General features: G+C 42.8%; 1 protein-coding gene across 1 annotated transcript; it reads right to left on the reverse strand.

Annotated features, from left to right (window-relative positions):
• Window positions 1-5236: 5236 nt before the first annotated feature.
• LOC140469402 (torsin-1A-like) lies at window positions 5237-20387 on the reverse strand. The gene is made up of 5 exons (XM_072565885.1): window positions 20156-20387; window positions 17753-18018; window positions 10507-10682; window positions 8408-8535; window positions 5237-6857 (listed from the first exon to the last, which is right to left on the reverse strand). The coding sequence occupies exons 1-5, from the start codon at window positions 20349-20351 to the stop codon at window positions 6613-6615; spliced, it is 1011 nt and encodes a 336-aa protein (XP_072421986.1). The 5' UTR covers window positions 20352-20387; the 3' UTR covers window positions 5237-6612.
• Window positions 20388-20836: the final 449 nt, after the last annotated feature.

Genomic DNA, 20836 nt, shown 5'->3' on the forward strand with positions numbered 1-20836 from the left:
ACATGTTTTTTTAAAACAGTCACTCAACCCTCCCTCTCCAAATCAGCAGAAAAGCAGGATCTTCAGTGTTCAGGGCTGCAGATGAAGCCTTCCATCTCCAGGGGTGCAATATTGTTTGGGGGCAGTAAGCAATGAATTTTTTTTTTTGCATATTTATTTATTATTTCATTTGTGTTTGTATTCCATACTTGTTCCACATTCTGTGTTAGTAGAGGATTACTTGTATAGAAAAAAAGGTTTGATACAAATTGGGCAGATGTAAAGTGAAATTTCTGGCTTAAAAACAAAATAAAATAACAGGAAGGAATCAACTACTGGGTGTAGCGAAAGCCAAGAAAGAACATTCTTGGCCATTAGAGAATGAAATGCTCAATATAATTCCTGTGATCACTGCCCTTGCCTATCCCCAAAGCCCGACACCACCGGCAATCAAACACTCCAGGAGATCACAGACCGTGTTTATCTCTAAAAATACTTGACTTCTGTATGCCATAGGACTTGGTCCAGCACCCTCTTGAAACTGCTCAGTCAAAACACACCACACAAGTAAACAGTATATGCCATAGACACTTTATTTGTGAAAAGAGGTACTTCCCATCCTGTCTATTCCTGTGCTTATACAGTTTGATACACTATTTTGTAAGTCAAGCTTGTAGATAGTGTTTGCAGAAATAAAACCAACAATCAGGCCAGCAAATAATGAGGCAGTTTGCTGTTGAAAAATCAATAAATATTCTATCCATACCTACTATAGCTTGTTTGAAATCACAAATGTAAAGTTGTCAATAGGTCACTTGGGACAGATGAATAGTTACAGGCCAAGAGTATCATGCAGTTTCCAAGTTAGGAATTCTGCAGTTGGCAGAACTATACAGCTTCTTTAAGGAGACTCCGTTAGTTCAGCAACTTGATCACTCTATTGAAAACAAAAAATTCTGGAGATCATAGCAAGTCAGATTGAAGAACCTCTTCCTAACACTTGGAATAATCTCTCTGGATCCCACACATTGTCCACTTCACAATAAAAGTTACTTGTCCCTAACTAGATCATAGAATTTTGGCATAACATTCTATTTCAGAACAACAGGCATGGTAGACTTAATGTTAGTTATGTGTATTTTCATTCATAATAGCTTTGGTAATCTAGTGTTTTAAATGCATAAATAACTTGAGTAATTAGTGTCTCTACACTGGTTTATCCATATTATTCCTAATGGACTTTTTGCACAAGATCTATTGGTGTGAAACTCACTTTCTACCTTGTATTCCCAGAGATACATTATGCACCAATGGATTAAAAACTGCAGAACATCCTTCTTCACAGAACTGTGGGTGTGCGTACACCACATGGACTGCAGCAGTGAGGGAAATCACGTTTTAAAACTATTAGGGATGGCCAACAAAAAAACTGCCCTTGCCAGTGGTACCCATGTCCTTTATAAGAGTTGCAACATTTTCTTCTATGTTACAATGAATGGACACAACTGTGATTATTTTTGTTCTCTTTCAATAAGCACATAGTTCTTGAAACCTTGTGTATTCTTACGTGGAGACAAATCACAAGCTGGGTGGTCTGGGCACTGCAGCTATTTTTCCAAGACTATTTCCAGCATGAGAACAAACAATTTCATAATTTATGTTTTAAACGTGTGTTATATATAAAATGAGACACAGGTCTTCCTTTGGTGGCTAATTTTAAACTTGAATGACTGTTACACAAATTATCCAGTAGATTTCATACCGTTTTGGCAGCTACTACCAAACCTCAATGGTGACCATCCACTAGTTGTCCAGCTAGAACTGTATTTAACACTAATGAATGCTGCTGCCTTGAGTTTTATACAATAACATTGCTTTGACTTCCATTACAATTTACTGACATAAAATAACAGTTTTTTTTCATTAATTTGTAATTCCAAGTGACAAAACAAATTGCTGACAATGCATACCTCTGACCCAAAGCAAACAAAAAGGATAAAACGTCAGATGTTGAAGTTGTACTAGACTGTCTGCTGTATTGCAAAAAGTTACATGCTTACCTCACTAGTTCTCAGATTGTGTTTGATAGCTATTGCAGGATTTGAGCTCAAAGACCTGGGCTCTGTCTTCTCCTCAGGCGTTTGCAAGAGATTCCATGGATGTCATTTTGAGGTGGGAAGGGTGATGGAAAGAAAGAATTATTTGGTATCCTGGCCAATATTTACACTTCAATCAAGATCACAAACAGATTTACTGGTCATTATCACATTGCTGTTTTTTTGGGAGCTTGCTGTATACATATTTGCTCCTGCATTACGAAAGTGACTACATTTGAAGCGTTTCATTAGCTGTAAAGTTCTTGGAGACAGCTTGAGGTTATGAAAGAAGTTAAGTAAATGCAAGTCATTGACGAGAGATGGCTGCTGAAACGTAGGGTACATAAACAGGAAAAGAGACATAAGTTGAATTGACAGCACTGAATGGCAAGGGGAGACAGTGTGATGATTGTGAGCCAAGGCTAGGCAAGAAAAGTTAGCAAATTTTACCATACTTAACCTCAGAAATTTCATAAAGATATCAGATCCAAGAAAGAAACCACAGGCACCTCATGGGAATGTTTCCCCACCCTTTGACAAAGAAGTGAATTTTGTGGATAAGTTATTAATGTAAAGAACATTCTGGAAGATTCCTTCAAGAAACCAAAGCTCTGCACACAGGACAATTAACAAAACGTCAAACAATTTAAAATGGAAACTAAGAACTCTGTTGCCTTAGTTTTAGACCACATTTTGTTGCCCTTTGAAGCCTCCTGATCATTTTCACCCAGCCAAAAACAGCTAGGCAGTCCTTTGCTCCCAGGTCGATGGCACTGCAGCCTTCAGTAGGTATAGTGTCCTGGCATAGTACGGGATGTATGCATGTGTCAAAGAAGTCAAAATCTAATCAAAAAAGCCTGGTATCAGTATGAGGGATCACACTTAAAAGCACTGAAAAATTTACTTACTAACTTTTAGAAGCCAGTTAAGAGATTAGAAATACAGATTTCAAACTCCCGCACCACTGCTGCTAATTCAGTAGCTTGGACCTTTACTCCCAGGCTTCCGAAAGTGCATTAACCCATAGCACTGTTGCAGCTACACCTTCTGCTGTATCTTTGTGATTTTTTAAAAAATGAAGTGTGGGTATCACTGGTGAACCCAGCAATCAATCCCTAACTCCAACTTCCCTCAAGAAGATCAGTTACCTTCTTTGCAACTGAGTGGCTTGCAAGGCTGTTTCAGAGGTCAGTTAAGAGACAACCATTTTATTGAGAGTTTGGAGTCATTGGACAGACCAGGTTAAGCTAGGAATTTCCCCTGCCCAAGGAGCATTAGTGAAACATTTTTTTTTTACAAATAAAGGTGCTTGAGTAAGTTATTTGGTCCCATTCTTCCATTCAGCCCCATGGCTGATATGATTACTCCACAGTCCATCTACCCCCATAACCTTTCACCTCATTGCAATTTCCACTGTCTTCTGAGACAGAGTATTCCAAAGACTCAATCCTCTATGGGGAAACAAAAATGTAGCTTAAATGGGTGGCCCCTTATTTTTAAACAGTGATGGTGATCATTACTGATATTAACTTTTTATTTCTGACCAAATTAAATTGACTGAATTTAAATATTCCAGTTGCTGTGGTAGGATTAGATCCAATGTCTTCATAAGTCCAGACCTCTGGATAATCATTATGCTACCATTATTGCTCATGGAGCGAGAGAGAGAGATCTAGCAGAATTCCCGTTGCTTTGGTGTATTACTTCTGCATGCTTCAACCTTTCTCCCTGTGTAAGCCATGGGATTCTAAACGCCTGGTACTTATGACACTTATAGGCCACCATTTATTGCCCTAGCTGCCCCTTGAGAAGGTGGGGGTGAGTTGCCTTCCTGAACTGCTGCAGTCCACCTGCTGTGGATTGACCACAATGCCATTAGTGCTCCTAGCCTTTGGTGTTCTCTTGTAGCCACTACAAATATGTGGTGAGTCCAGTTGAGTTTCTGACCACCGATTACTCCCAGGATGTTGATAATGGGGATTCAGTGATGGTAACACCATTGAATGTCAAGGGGCGGTGATCAGATTAGCTCTTGTTGGTGATGGTTATAGACTGGCATTTGTGTGGCATAAATGTTACTTGCCACTTGTCAGCCTGGATATTGTCCAGATCTTGTTACCATTGACCACTGACTGCTTCAGTGTCTGAGTCGTTGTGAACGGTGCTGAATATTGTGCAGTCATCAGCAAACATCCCCACTTCTGACCTTATAATGGAGAGAAGTTTATTGATGAAGCAGCTGAAGATGGTTGGGCCTAGCACACTACCCTGAGGAACTCATGCAGAGATGTCCTGCAGCTGAGCTGACTGATCTCCAACAACCACAAGCCTCTTCCTATGTGTCAGATAAGACTCTCCCACCGATTTTGTTAGGGCTTCCTGATGCCACACTCCCCTCATCTCTGGAATTCAACTCTTTTGTTCATGTTTGAACCAAGGCTGTATTAAGTTCAGGAGTTGAGTGGCCCTGGAGGAACTCAAACTGGGCGTCACCGAGCAAGTGCTGCTTGATGGGACTGTTGATGACCCCTTCCATCACTTTACTGATGATCAACAGTAGACGAATGGGGCTGTAACTGGCCAGGGTGGATTTGTCCTGCTTTTATGTACAAGACATACTTGGGCAATTTTCAACATTGTTTGGTAAGTACCGACCAGTGTTGTAACTGTACTGAAACAGATTGGCTAGGGAGCAGCAAGTTCTGGAGCACAAGTTGTCAGGTCTGTTGCCCAACTGCATCATTCTACATTACCCTCTATTCAGAGCCAACAGAGGTAACAAAACGCCAATGACAACTGAAAAGCAAGTGGCAGTCAGCTGTTCAAGCATTCTTGATGAAGAGCTTTTGCTCGAAGCATTGATTCTCCTGCTCCTCGGATGCTGCCTGACTAGCTGTGCTTTTCCAGCACCACACTTTTCGACAATGAAGCTGAAGGTACCAACTAATGAAGGGTCACTTAAGAGCTGTATTGAGACAGATTGGACAGCAGGGAGACCAGACACAAAGGGATGGTAGTACATTGCTTTCGTTACTCACAAGATGCCTTCTGCTACAGTCAAATTTTCTCTATGAATTCACTCATTGGCTAAAACAAAATTTAGGTTTCTTCTTAAAGACACAAAGTTCATAAAATAAAATTCAGTTATATTTTTCTCCTAATAGTTTTGCCATTAGTTTTTTTAATGAAAATTTCAAATTCCTGATTACTATCATACTCTGTACATCTCACCTTTATTACAATTTTAGTTTCTTTCACAGTCACACAATTTGATTCACATTTGATTCCCACAATCCAGCATCATTCGAAATCTAAAACTGGAAACTATTACTCAGCTTAACATCTACATGAAATAACTTTGACAAAAATTACTATCAATCCAACAGCCCCAAGTTTAAATCCCTTCTTACCAGAGTGGGAGGGAGGAGGGAGGCTCTGCTATCAACTGACCCAAAGTCAGAAATACGAACAGACCTGACAATCTACTCCTTTGGGCTGATAAGATAGCCTTTAATTTGTATTACTGAATGTTAGTTGAGGTTGACTGTCTCCCTACACAAATATTCAATCACAAAAAATTCCAAATTTAAAATCAAATCTGGAAAAATGACGTGTTTGAACATCTTCAAATTTATTTTTTTAAAAACCTATTATCAATGAAAAATTTGGTTAAAAATTTCACTTTTAAAAAGGTAACAATACATAATATATTTTACTTTATATTGGGTTATTCACATAACCAGATCCTTGAATGAGACACCAAGGCTAACCAGGCATCTGCAGGAATTATTCAGTACAACACAAAGTAAAAGCTAAAACAGACAAGATTCACTGTTTGTGAGGAATGCCACCATTTTAATTGGCTTTGATTAAACTTAAAATGCATCGTGTTTCGAGTGATAAAAATGTAGAGGCAAAAGCTCCCTTGACCATTCTGTGATAAGCTCAAAGCAAATTGAAAAATATCATTCAGTAACCAAAGGGTCTGTGTTGAAGAGGCTTTCCCCTGGATCATCTGGTCCATTGGAGAGAATAAGAAATTGAGTATCCAATGCACATGAAGTACATTAACCCAATAAAAGGAGTCAAAAAATTACCACTTCCCACAATCTCTCCTGGGATGGTGGTGGGATATAAGTTCACAGTACATAAATAAATTTTAATAGCCAGGTTCACAGATTAAGGATAACAACTCCATGAAATACAACACACTCTTGACTGATTAGATTTCGCAATAGTCTGATAAGCGATGTCTCACTGTATGAAATAGTTGGTTGAAAATTACAACGTAAACAAAGTGTAGTACTCCCAATTCATAAATATCTGCTCGAGATCACCCCAAGAAAAACCTGTGATAACCTCAGCTTGGATGGAAGGGGCTACTGGTAGTTACGGGTGTTGTCCATATCCCCAAGTCAAGGAGAACATATATTTTCGCAGTCAATGGACTGCTTCAATTTTAATTACTTTTATATATAAAAGTATCCAGTGTAGAAAAGCAAAGTATTTTCCAATTTAAAAAACACAAACACACACATTACAAATAAAAGTCCACCTTGGTGGCCACTGTTTTGCAGCCTTTGTCTGAATAGATCTTTTCTTTCTCTGGAAAGTATGTCATTTCATTGGCTATTTCCGTCATGATATGTTCGTCCTCCTCGTAACCCCGGGCTTTCAGTTCTTCCCTGACGCACAACCTCACGTGTTTGTATTCCAGGGGAAGGAACGGGACAAAGTAGTCGATCAGGTTTTTGTCAATGAGGCTGGTGTGCCAAAATCCACCTACCCAAGGCAAAAATGAATTGGTTACCCAGACTGAATAGCCACCGATTGTCAACAGGCAAAGTTTTCGATCGTTGTGTTAAATTTCATCCACATCCATCTACAACTCTTGCTTCCAGTGTGAAAAAACCTCAGCTTTAAAATTTTCATCCTTTATTTTTCAAATCCATTCTACAGTCTTGTCTGTCTTCATCTCCGTAATATCCACCAGTTCCACAGACCTTCCAGATCTCTACACTCTAATTCCAGACTCCTGCACATTCTCAATTTCCATTGCTTCATGCTTACTGGTTGTGCCTTCAGCAGCTGACATTCTGAAAATTCCTCCACAAACCTCTCCTCACTTTGTGCTTTAGAACATACTTCAAAAGTTTAAAAAAATTTTGATGTAAAAAAAGCCAAGATCGATGGGAGTCAACAGGAAAGTGGCACAGTCTTAATGAATGGCAGAGCAGGCTGGAGGGGTCGAATGGCTTCTGCCTGCTCTTAATTCTTAAGTAAACAGACCTCTTTGACAAAGTTCATCTAAAGGCTATCTCCAATTGGCTCAGTGCAAAATTCTGTTTCATATTGTTCCTGTGAAGCAACTTGGCAAGTTCAATTAATTAAAGATGTGTGTAAATACCACTTGATGATGGTGATGAAGGACACTCAACCATTAGGAGGCAGGAGAAGGATGAGGAATGTCAGATAAGCCATGGTCCTCTTGAATGACAGTACACACAAGGGACCGAATGGCCTACTGCTGTTCCTACTTCTTATGATTTTATGGAAGACGGGAGAAGTCAATCCACACTTTTACCTAACTCGCACAGCAACTCAATAAGGAGGGCAAGGGGTGACAATTTCCACAGCAGATTGACTTACAGTTTAGTATAGAGGGAGAAGAGAGGTCAATTGGCCAAGGTGGACTCAAGCTCAAGAGTTGCCACCCAGTTACCACATGAAAGAGAGAATGGAGAAGTTCCATTGTTTTTAAACAGTAGCCCAAAATAAACTCAATGCAGGTACCTACTGTTGGATCCTGCAAATTATAAAATTCCCAACATCCAGAGCCTGAATCGAAGTAGCCTTCAAGCACACAGCATCAGAAAATTGCAATTAGTCACAGAGACCAGGGTTCCCAAAAGAAAATAAAAGGGGCTCGACCATTCTTCCATTGACCTTAAGAGATTGGCATTCAATTGCATGCAAGTGCAAGGACTGGACCAGGCTGAGGACAGTCTCCTTACATCACCATCTAAATCTCGACATGAACCAATGATTTATTGGCCTCACCAGATGACAGCCAGCACATTCAGGAGGCAAGGGTAAAAGATTCTGCAAACCGATGAGTATTGGGACAGACTACACTGAAAACAACCAGTTTTGTTCATATGGAGATTAAAGATTTAGATCACTAGTGAATTTTCTTGCCTCCCTGTTCCTAATAGCCACTTGTAAGCAAAGAGTGCCTGAAAATAAGATTAAGTGAAGGGGTGTGATGTTGACAGGATGAACCAGTGCACAGCCAGTTTCAAACCTAGCTAAAACGTGGCAAGCAAACTCACTTTTTTTGTTATTGAAGACTCCAAGGGATACTTTACTCTCAAGGTCCTTCAAATGAATATCTTCCCTTTTGTTTCCTTTTTGCCAAAAGTCCAGCGTAATCTCAGTTATCCTTTCTCCTCCCGCATTACTGTTTATAATGGGGAAAAAAAAAATTAGGACCAGCAAATGGAAATCTGTAGGGTATATACCCAAGTCAAGTCACAAATGATGTGCCCTCTGATTTTTATCAATTCCTCCTCATCCCCCAACAGCCTTTTAACTAACCAATAATGTCTCCCTCACCACCATCACTGTGGGACATCAATGGCTTGGGTACAAAGTCTAGGTGAAAACTTCAGCGTAAAACACAGAACGGTGCAATCCTGCCTAAAGGGTGGACGCTGGGAAGTTGTTTCCATTAGGCGGGGAGACTAGGACCCATGGGCACAGCCTGAGAATTAGAGGGGATCAATTTAGAACGGAAGTGAGGAGACATTTCTTCAGCCAGAGAGCAGTAGGCCTGTGGAATTCAGTGCCAAGGAGCACAGTGGAGGCCAGGACATTAAATGTCTTCAAGGCAGAGATTGATAAATTCTTGACCGCGCAAGGAATTCAGGGAAACGGGGAAGAGTGTGGGTAGGTGGAGGTGAAATGCCCATCAGCCATGATTAAATGGTGGAGTGAACTCGACGGGTTGAATTGCCTTACTTCCAATCCTATGTCTTATATCTTTCCAGTTGTATGTAAAATGTACCAAAGCACTATTTCACAGAACAGCAGGGAAGCTGTTCTTGACCAATATTGAACCCCAAAACATTATCAATAAAACAGGCTATCAGGTCATCTCATTACTGATTGTGGTAACGTGCTGTGTGCAAATTGACTGCTGTGTTTCTTACATTAGAACAGTAACTGCACTTCAAAGTAATTCATTTGGCACAAGCACTCTGGGACATCCTGAGGTTGTGAAAACCACTAAAGGACTTGTGTCCTCCCAAAATAATAGTTCAAGGTGATTTGGACTAACATTCTAGGGGTTAACACTGACCAGAAAAATCAATGGGAGTAGCCATATCAATACTGTGGCTGCAAGAGCAGATCAGAGGCTGGTAATCGTGCAGTTAGTAATTCACCTCCTGACTCCCCAAAGGTTATCCACCATCTACAAGGTATGAGTCAGGAATGTGATAGAGTATTGTCCACTTGCCTAGTGAGTGCAGCTCCAATAACACTCAGTAAATTCCACACCACCCAAAATAAATCAGCCTACCTGGTACCCCATCCACCACTTTCACAGTCACTCCCTCCATTACTGATGCACATTGGCACACTAAAATAATTTTCTAAAAAATTGTAATTTAATTTGTTCAATTCTTTTTGACCATTCCATTTGTTGTGTTGACTGTTGCTCTACCATAGTGGCACACATTAGGATGAAAATTACTTCTCCCAGACTACTTTCAACTTCGAATCATAGAATCCCTACGGTGGAGAAGCAGGTCATTCGGCCCATCAAATCCAAACCGACCCACTGAAGAGCATCCCACCCAGACTCTCCTGCTACCCATGCAACCCTGCATTCCCCATGGCTAACCCACCTAGCGGGCACATCCCTGAACACTATGGTCAATTTAGCATGGCCAATCCATGTAACATGGACATCTTTGAACTGTGGCAAGAAACCGGAGCACCCAGAGGAAACCCACACAGACACGAGGAAGACATGCAAACTGTCCACAAACAGACAGTTGCCCGAGGCTGGATTTGAATTCCCCGGCACTATGAGGCAGCCATGCTGTTACTTCATCTGTAGCAATTTCCACACCATGTTCGGAGTAAAGGTATCAGAAAAACTTTCCTTAGACATGCAATAATGCTCATGTTTATCTGTATTTGATAGCACTGCCCTATCCACTGATTTTACAATGCAATGGATTAAGTCAGTGACTTAGTGAGTTTTGAGAAGATTTGTAGCTCAGGTAGAGGTTCTGGATGTAGGTTTGCTCACTGAGCTGGAAGGTTCATTTTCATGCTCAGCGAGCAAACCTACATTGTGACTTAGTGTGTTCATGGGGTCTAGAGGAAGTAATAAAATTCAAATCAATAAACCCTGATTTACCTCAGGAAGACGAAGATGGCATTCCGGTACACTACGCCATCAATGTTATCGTAGTAGTCCAAGTAAGGCTTAATGGCATCAATAAGGCCTGCTTGCATTTTGTCCATTTCATCAAATATGAACATGGACCTGCCACACAAGGTAACGTTACCGCGAATCCATTTCTGTAGCAGTTCCTATGGGAGAAAACATTTACTTTGATACAAAAAGATACATAGCTATACAGCTGACATCCCTTTGTCACTTCTCTCCACCCCATTCACCCTTTACACAGGCTCAAATGATTCAGATTCTATTTCACAGTGTCACTGGTGCAATGACATATTGCCTGCAGTCAAGATCAATTGGTATTACAGAATGGTTGCTCCAGGATGGCACAAGTAACTACCATTATTGCAGTGACATTTTTAGAGACAGAGTACTGAAATGCAAGCAAAGGAGGTGGCCAGTTTGGGCCATTGTATTTGCCCTCCTACTTGCTCCACATTAGAAAAATCAAACCTCAATTCCTTGCTCTTTCCCTGTAGTTCTTTCAAGTGTTTAATCCTTTCATGTTTGTTTGTGGAATCTGGGGACTGCTAACCTTCAGACGTTGAGGAGTATCTTCTTGAACTACTTCAATCTGTTGTAGGTACAACCACAGTGATGTTAGGGAAGGAGTTCAGAATTTCAGAGTTGTGACCCAGTGACAGAGAACGAATGGTGATATATTTCTAAGTCAGGATGCTGTGCGGTGAGGAGGGGACATTCAGGTGGTGACATTCCAAAGGTTGAAATAATTCTACTCCCACCATCACCCCAAACTGAGGACTACTACTTGATTTTCATGGGCTACATTTTTCCTCTCTCTAACTCGCATTATAAGTGAGATTCGGTCATAGAGCACCATTACCTGCTGCACTTGTGTTAAAATACGGGATATTTGGACTCTCCGAAGCAGAACTGAAACTCATCAATATGCTGGATAATTTTTAACTCTCCATTAAACTTGAAGCCACAACATACAAGGAAAGCTGAAATTTCCAAGACAGGAAGGATTTAAGAGGGATACGGGACAAGTGCTGGCAAATATGATTAGATTGGGTTGGAATATCTGGTCAGCACGGATGAGTTGGATTGAAGGATCTGTTTCCATGCTGTACATCTCTATGACTTTATGACTACAGTATTTTAACTGGCATAAGACAACATCTATAAGGTAGCAAAAGTTTCCTTCAATAAATTACACTTCATAAAAAGGAGTTCCTCTGGATGGTGCCTAGGCCCAAGCATCTGCTTCATCAGTGACCTCCCTTCTATCGTAAGGTCAGGAATGGGGATCTTTGCTGAAAGTTGTACAAGGTTTAGCACCATTCATGTCTTCGCAGTAATTGAAGCATTCCAGAATCTGCTGTGCTTTGCTTAACATGACACAACATTCTCCATTTGATGAGTACAGCTCCAAAAACACTCAAGCAGCCCAACATCCAGGACAAAACAACCTGTTGACTGGCCCCATCCACCACCTTCAACATTCATTCCCGTTACACAGGTGCATAGTAGCAACAATGTGTCCCATCCTCAAGATGCAATGCAGTGACACATGAAGGTTCCAGCATCAGCATCGTCCAAGCCTGGATCCTCCAGCAGCTAGAAGGACCGGGGCAACAAATGCACCCTCTCCAAGTCACAACATATTAATGTGGAACTATGTAACTGTTTCTGCACTGTTGTAGATCAAAATTCTAGAGCTCCCCTTCTAATGGCACTGTGAGTGACCGTAATGGCAGCAATTAGACTTTGAGAGGAAAACACCAGCACTATTCCACCTACGGAGATCTTACATTTTCTTGGAGTGAGAACTTCACCTGCTGTTAATATATACTCTTGTGCAAAGGCTTGGCACACACCACAGTTGTTTTCTGAAGGAGATTGAATTGCATTTAGTAGGCTAGCAGACAGCACTCAAGGGTAAAGCAGCTCACTTGATTGTTAACCCTCCTTCAACTGGAGTAGAGTGGTGCTGGAAAAGCACAGCAGTTCAGGCAGCATCCGAGGAGCAGGAAAATCGATGAATCGGGCAAAAGCTCTTCATCAGGAATACAGGCAGAGTGTCTGAAGGGTGGAGAGATAAATGAGAGGAGGGTGGGGGGTGGGGAGAAAATAGCATAGAGTACAATAGGTAAGTAGGGGTGGGAATGAAGATGATAGGTCAGAGAGGAGGGTGGAGTGGATAGGTGGAAAGATGATAGGCCGGTAGGACAGGTCATGGGGACGGTGCTGAGCTGGAAGTTTGGTACTGGGGTGAGGTGGGAGAAGGGGAAATGAGGAAACTGGTGAAGTCCACATTGATGTCCTGGGGTTGTAGTGTTCCAAGGTGGAAGATGAGGCGTTCTTCCTCCAGGCGTCGGGTGGTGAGGGAGCGGCAGTGAAGGAGGCCCAGGACGTCCATGCCCTCGGCAGAGAGTGGGAGGGGGAGTTAAAATGTTGGGCCACAGGGCGGTGTGGTTGATTGGTGTGGGTATCCCAGAGATGTTCCCTAAAGCGCTCTGCTAGGAGACGTCCAGTCTCCCCAATGTAGAGGAGACTGCATCGGGAGCAACGGATACAATAAATGATATTGGTGGATGTGCAGGTAAAACTTTGATGGATGTGGAAGGCTCCTTTAGGGCCTTGGATGGAGGTGAGGGAGGAGGTGTGGGCACAGATTTTGCAATTCCTGCAGTGGCAGGGGAAGGTGCCAGGATGGGAGGGTGGGTTGTTGGGGGGCGTGGACCTGACCAGGTAGTCACGGAGGGAACAGTCTTTGTGGAAGGCGGAAAGGGGTGAGGAAGGAAATATATCCCTGGCGATGGGGTCCGTTTAGAGGTGGCAGTAATGTCGGCGGATGATTTGGTTTATGCGAAGGTTGGTAGGGTGGAAGGTAAGCACCAGGGGCGTTCTGTCCTTGTTACGGTTGGAGGGGTGGGGCTTGAGGGCGGAGGTGCGGGATGTTGACAAGACGCGTTGGAAGGCACTTTTAACCATGTGGGAAGGGAAATTGTGGTCTCTAAAGAAGGAGGCCATCTGGTGTGTTCTGTGGTGGAAATGGTCCTCCTGGGAGCAGATACGATGGAGGCGGAGAAATTTGGAATACATGATGGTTTTTAAGAAATGAGGGCTCATCTGGCTCCGCCTCTGCCGTATCTGTTCCCAGGAGGTCCAGTTCCACCACAGAACACACCAGATGGCCTCCTTTAGAGACCGCAATTTCCGTTCCCACATGGTTAAAGATGCCCTCCAACGCATTTCGTCCACATCCCGCATCTCCGCCCTCAGACCCCACCCCTCCAACCGTAACAAGGACAGAACCCCCCTGGTGCTTACTTTCCACCCTACCAATCTTCGCCAACATTTCCGCCACCTCCAAACGGACCCCACCACCAAGGATATATTTCCCTCCCCATCCATTTCTACCTTCCGCAAAGATCATTCCCTCTGTGACTACCTGGTCAGGTCCACGCCCCCCAACAACCCACCCTCCCGTCCTGGGACCATCCCCTGCCACTGAAGGAATTGTAAAACCTGCGCCCACACCTCCTCCCTCACCTCCATCCAAGGCCCTAAAGGAGCCTTCCACATCCAAAGTTTTACCTACACATCCACCAATATAATTTATTGTATCCGTTGCTCCCGATGCAGTCTCCTCTACATTGGGGAGACTGGACACGTCCTAGCAGAACGCTTTAGGGAACATCTCTGGGACACCCGCACCAATCAACCACACCGCCCTGTGGCCCAACATTTCAACTCCCCCTCCCACTCTGCTGAGGACATGGAGGTCCTGGGCCTCCTTCACCGCCGCTCCCTCACCATCCGACGCCTGGAGGAAGAACGCCTCATCTTCCGCCTCGGGACATTTCAACCCCAGGGCATCAATATGGACTTCAACAGTTTCCTCATTTCCCCTTCCCCCACCTCACCCCAGTTCCAACCTTCCAGCTCAGCACCACCCCCATGACCTGTCCTACCGGCCTATCTTCTTTACCACCTATCCACTCCACCGTCCTTTCTGACCTTCATCCCCACCCCCACTCACCTATTGTACTCTATGCTACTTTCTCCCCACCCCCACCCACCTCATTTACCTCTCCACCCTTCAGGCACTCTGCCTGCATTCCTGATGAAGGGCTTTTGCCCAAAACATTGATTTTCCTGCTCCTCTGATGCTGCCTGAACTGCTGTGCTTTTCCAGCACCACTCTACTCCAGAATCTGGTTTCCAGCATCTGCAGTCATTGTTTTTACCTAACCCTCCATCAACCATCAGCAGCATGTACCATCAAAATACTTTGCTAAATCTGTACTGAAACTTAGTTACACCCTAATTTTCTGGCCACCATATTACAAAAAGAATATACAGGTAAAGAGAATGGAGACCATAAGACATAGGAGTGAAAGGGTAATGTATATTTTTTTAATTTCTCCAGGGCAATTAGGAATGGACAACAAGCCAGTGACACCTAATTGCCCTGGAGAAATTCAAAATTATATATATTACCGCCATTCATTTTGGAGCCTGTATATTCTTTTTAGTGTTGGCACAGTACTTCACTTTTTATGATATGGTGGCCAGGCAATTAGGGTGTAACTAAGTTTCAGTACAGATTTAGCAAAGTATTTTGATGGTACATGCTGCTGATGGTGTATAGAGGGTTAACAATCAAGTGAGCTGCTTTGTCCTGGAGTGCTGTCTGCTAAATGCTATTAAATGCAATTCAATCTGCTTCAGAAAACAACTGCAGTGTGTTCCAAGCCTTTGCACGAGAGTATATATTAACAGCAGATGACGTTCTCACTCCAAGAAAATCTAAGACCTCCGTAGGTGGAACAATGCTGGTGTTTTCCTCTCAAAGTCTAATTGCCGCCATTAGAATTACATTGAATGACTCATTTTGATGGTTATATACTTATCAAGGAAACAATTTAACAATCGACAAACTGTACCAAAGGGCAAGTTATTGTGGTAAGTTAGTGTAAAAGCATCCACAGATAATTTCACAATGAACAGCACCATGTTAACCAGTACTAAACAGATGATAAAGCAAATTCATGCCAAAAGTGAGAGGATCAGAAGTGGTCGATTTATTCCACCACAGCTGTGCCTCAGGTTTTGGAAGAAGAGTAACTTGCTCATTGGCCACTCAGAATCCACCACATTAACATGGTGCCCGAAGAACAGCAGGTTTCTTCCCATCAAATGGCACTACTGAACTGGGTTTAACGTCAAGCTTTACAGTCACTTTTACTGATCCAAGCCATTTAGTTCCAGATTTCTTAAATACTGAAATCAAATTCTCAAAACAGCCATGGAGAGACCTGAAGATTTGTTTCTCAGGAGGGGTGGATATTGCAGGGTTATAGGAGAGATGGTGGCTTCGTGGTGACGTCACTGGATGAGTAATCCAGAGGCCCAGATTAATGCTCTGGGGATATGGATCGAAATCCCATCACATTAGCTAGAGATGAGGGCCAGCATAGGGAACAGTGACCTTAAAATCATAAAAACCCAACCGGTTCACTAATATCTTTCAGGAAAAGAAATTCATCATCTTTACCTGATCTGCTCTGTATGCGACTCCAGATCCACAGTAATGGGTAGCCTTTAATTGCTGTCTAAAATGGCCGAACTAGCCACTCAGCTCAAAAGCAACTGGGGACGCCCAACAATAGCTGGTCTCACCAGCCTATGAAGAAATTATAAGAGAAGGGGAAGAGCAGGAGAATAGGACTGATTGGAGCAGGCACAGACAGAATGGGCTAAATAACATCCTTCTGTGTTTCATTACTTTATGGGAAAGAACACCATTCTTTTCAACATTAGCATGACTCACTTTACAGCATTTCATTGGTTCTTCTTGATTTGCACAGCTATTACTCTTACAACACTAAACCACCATTGGTGCCTTGTGGGTCACGTAGTGTTGGCAACAGTACTTTACTTTTCATTATTGTCATCACATGACTAACATAACCATTACATCATGCTCATCAATTGTACATTACACTGTACAATAAATTATTAAATACATGGGAATGATTTTCTAGCATCAATTTGACCTCAAGAGTTCAGGCAAGGTTGAGATAGATGTTCATTTATTTCAAGTATGGCATCACCCGAACACTCTCAATTAGATTACAATGAGAATTCATTGCTGAGAGTGTATCTGGAATCTACTCAATCCTTCAATGAAAATTTAGCTCTCTTCCTAACATAACATCTTGGAGTCACCCTTGAGAAGAAACTTAACTGGACTAGCCACTTAAATACTGCGGACACAAGAGTAAGTCAGAAGCTTAGGATTCTCACAAGGGTAACTCACATCCTGACTCGTCTGTCCACCACCTCCAAAGCCCAATTCAGGAGTGTGATGGAATAGTCTCTATTTGTCTGGCTGGGTACAATATCAACAACATCAAAGAACCTTAACATTACCAAGGACAATGCAGCCTATTTGATTGACACCCAATCCTCCACCACTAATGCACAGAGGAACAAAGTGTACCATCTACAAGATGCACTGCAGTAACTCACCAAGGTTCCTTCGACAGCATCTTCCAAATGTGCAACCTGTAAACCTAGCAGGGTAAGGGCAGCAGGTACACAGAAACACCATCTGTGTGTTCTCCTTCAAGCCACGCACTAATCTGACTTGTAAACAATATCAGCATTCCTTCAAAACCCTAAATCTCCTTCCCATAGCACCATAGGTACACCTAAACCACACAAACTGTAGCATTTCAAGAAAGCGACTCACCACCACCTTCTCAATGGCAGTTAAGAGACTGGCACGAAATGCTGGTCCACCCACTGATTGTCAAATCCCATAATGAATTGTTATTCATTAGCTTCATTGTAGTCACAGTTCTTTCTTCACTTCTGCTAATGCTTCAACTATAACCAACACATAACTGTACTTGTCCCATTGAATATTACAAAGTGAAGATTTGCTCGTGGACCTAGTAATGGGGAATGAGCCAGACAGATAAGAGAAAGAGAAGACTGAAAAGATAACAAAATACACTAAGATAATGGAGAGAAGCTCATACACATGACCAAAAATACACTGAATAGAAGCTAATATTGTGACACTGAGAAGACAACAATATTGGCAAACGGTGTCATAGAACAAAATTAGAAAGCATGTAAAATGCAGTTCAAACTGCAATATAATACATTCTGCCAAAGGAACAAACTAATCACCAGTTTTATCAAACTGAAATATTACCTTATATTGACTGAGATATTCAGGATGAGGGAAGTGCAAAGTGGAGACAAACTGATGAACGTAGTTACTCTCCAGTCCATTTCTATAAATGTTCTCTGCAATTATTTTACTGATTAGATTTTTGCCTGTCCCAGTCCAGCCATGTAGTGAAAGTGTGAGGGGCTTTTTGGGGTTTGGATTCATCAAGAAACCTTTGACTGCCTTCAAGACAACTTGCTTGGCAACGTGTTGTCCAAACAGCTTGTTTTCCAAGTCCATCTTCAACCCTGGTTATGCAAACAAAGTTCAGATCATTACACAAATAAATGCTTCTTGTTAAAGGCAGAATTTCACTACCATTATTTATATTTAAAGTGATAAAAAAATTTTGATTTTAAGAACAGAAACATGCAGTACTGAAGGTGGTCAGTTGCCCCATTGCCCCAGAACCGGCTTTTTGAAAAAGCTCAGTTTCATTCCTTTGGTCTTTTCCTCGTGGACTTGAATTTTCTCTCATTCAAATATTTAATAATAGCCTCTTTGAATATCACAATTGATTTCGCTTCCACTGCCCTTTCAGACAGCATATTCAAGATCATAAGTCAAATGAAAGCAGAGTCAATGGACTCAAAATGTTAACTCTGTTCCTCTACCCACAGATGCTGTCAGACCTGCTGAGTTATTCTGGCACTTTCGTTTTCATTCCAGATCATTACTTGTGGGTTCAAAATAATCCTCACCTTTCCACATTACTTCTGTAAATTGCCTTAAATTAACATCCTCCAGTTACTGTTACTCCCGCCCATGGAAATAGATTCTCTTTGTGCTGTATTAAAATGCCTCAATTCTATGCACCCAGATCATAAGATCATAGGACAGAGGGACATTGAAACAGAAGTAGACCATTCTGCTCATTGAATTGTGAACTAGACTCAATGAGATCATAGATGATCTGCTGATCCTCAACTCAGTCAAACTCACATGGCACAGAAAACGACTCATTTTATTCACGTACTTATCCAAATGCCTTTTAAACAATATAACTGTACCTGCATCCACCTACTTCCTCTGGAATTTCATTCCACACGTGAATCACTGTGCAAAAACAATTACATAGAACAGAACAGCACAGAACAGGCCCTTCAGCCCATGATGTTGTGCCGACCATTGATCCTCATGTGAGGTAAACCTAATGTACGAACTCTCAAATTTCTGTGACCATATGCATGCCCAGCAGTCTCTTAAATATCCCCAATGACCTCGCTTCCACAACTGCTGCTGGAAATGCATTCCATGCATAAAGAACCCGCCCCTGACATCCCCTCTATACTTTCCGCCAAACAGCTTAAAACTATGACCCCTCGTGTTAACAATTTCTGCCCTAGGAAAAGGTTTCTGGCTATCAACTCTTATCTATGCGTCTCATTATCTTGTACGCCTCAATTAGGTCCCCTCTCTTCCTTTTTTCCAGTGCAAAAAGTCCAAGCTCAGTCAACCTCTCTTCGTAAAATAAGCCCTCCATTCCAGGCAGCATCCTGGTAAACCTCCTCTGAACCCTCTCCAAAACTTCCACATCTTTCCTATAATAGAGCGACCAGAACTGGACACAGTATTCCAAGTGCAGTCTAACTAAAGTTTTATAGAGCTGCAACAAGATCTCACGGCTCTTAAACTCAATTCCCCTTGTTAATGAAAGCCAAAACAACATATGCTTTCTTAACAACCCTGTCCACCTGGGTGGCGATTTTAAGGGATCTATGTACCTGCACACCAAGATTACCTAATGTTTTGTTTGAAATCTTTCTCCTCTCTTTCCCCAAAATCCTCAATTCCCTTACTGATTAGTATACCTAATGATCCAGACTCAACAGCCCCCTTTGGCAAAGACCAGGCACCATCCCTCCCATACCACCCTCAGACCGGACACTATCCCCAGACTGGACACTAACCCTCCCACACTACCCTGAGACTGGACACTACCCCTCCAATACCCTCAGTGCAGACACCATCCTTCCCACACTCTCAGACTGAACACTATCCTCAGACCAGACATCGGCCCTCCCTCCCATATCCTCAGACTGGAAACTGTCCCTCCCACACTACCCTCAGACCTTCCAACCCCCTTCAGTCCACGGATGAGGCTGGGTATGCGATGGGGAGGAGGGGGGGGGGGGGGTTTATCTGTAAAGTTGAGCTCCAGCCAGCAAGCCTCGCAGCACTCCTAGAGTTTGGGGGTGTGTGTTGATGGTGAGTGTGTGTTTGGGGGGGTATGTGTGTGAGTGAGAGTTTGGGAGAGGGGGGGGGTTACCTGTGAAGTTGAGCTCCAAACAGCAGGCCTCATGGCACTCCTGGAGCCTGGGGGTGTCGGGGTGAGGGGGGGGTGGGGGGTATGTGAATAAGAGTGTTGGGGGGGGGGGGGGTTACCTGTGAAGTTGAGTTCCACCCAGCGGGCCTCACAGCACTCCTGGAGCCTGCAGTACAGGGTGGGGAAGGTACTGAGGAGGCCGGTCAGAGCGGTGGCCACCCCGACAGCAATCCCCATGCTGATGGGCTCCACGGCAGCCGCGAAACGCCCAGATAGCAGCAAGAGGACGAACACGGTCCTGGACACCAGCTTCATCCTTCCCGGCCACCGGCCGCCAACCGCTACCGAAAACCTACTGACCTCACATCCGCCACGCAGTCCAATCCGCCTCCCGCCCCGTGCAAGCCAGGAGCAGCTGCCATCTTTGTGCGGGGCAACTCCCAATAATGTCCAAAACACTCACGTTCCTGCATCATATTAAAGTAAAATCAGAAAATGGGTACAAATGAGTGACACCATATTCCATGAGAGCTTTAAAAGAGGAAACAGATATCTTTCAAAAGGGAATCGATTTAAAATGATTTGCAAAAGAGTCAAACTTTAATGGTATGAGACAACAACCTTCAAGAATTGATGTTGAATGAAGACCAACAGATTTATTTGGAAGTACAAGCTTTCGGAGTGCTGCTCCAGATAAAACTGTTGGAATATAACCTAATGTTATGAGATTTTTAACTTTGTCTACCCCCGTCCAAAACTGGCACTTCCACGTCTTGGAGTAGATTGTTTGCAAGTAAAGG

This window comes from Chiloscyllium punctatum, chromosome 49 (genome assembly GCF_047496795.1).
Source record: "Chiloscyllium punctatum isolate Juve2018m chromosome 49, sChiPun1.3, whole genome shotgun sequence".
In the NCBI taxonomy this organism is placed as follows: Eukaryota; Metazoa; Chordata; class Chondrichthyes; order Orectolobiformes; family Hemiscylliidae; genus Chiloscyllium; species Chiloscyllium punctatum.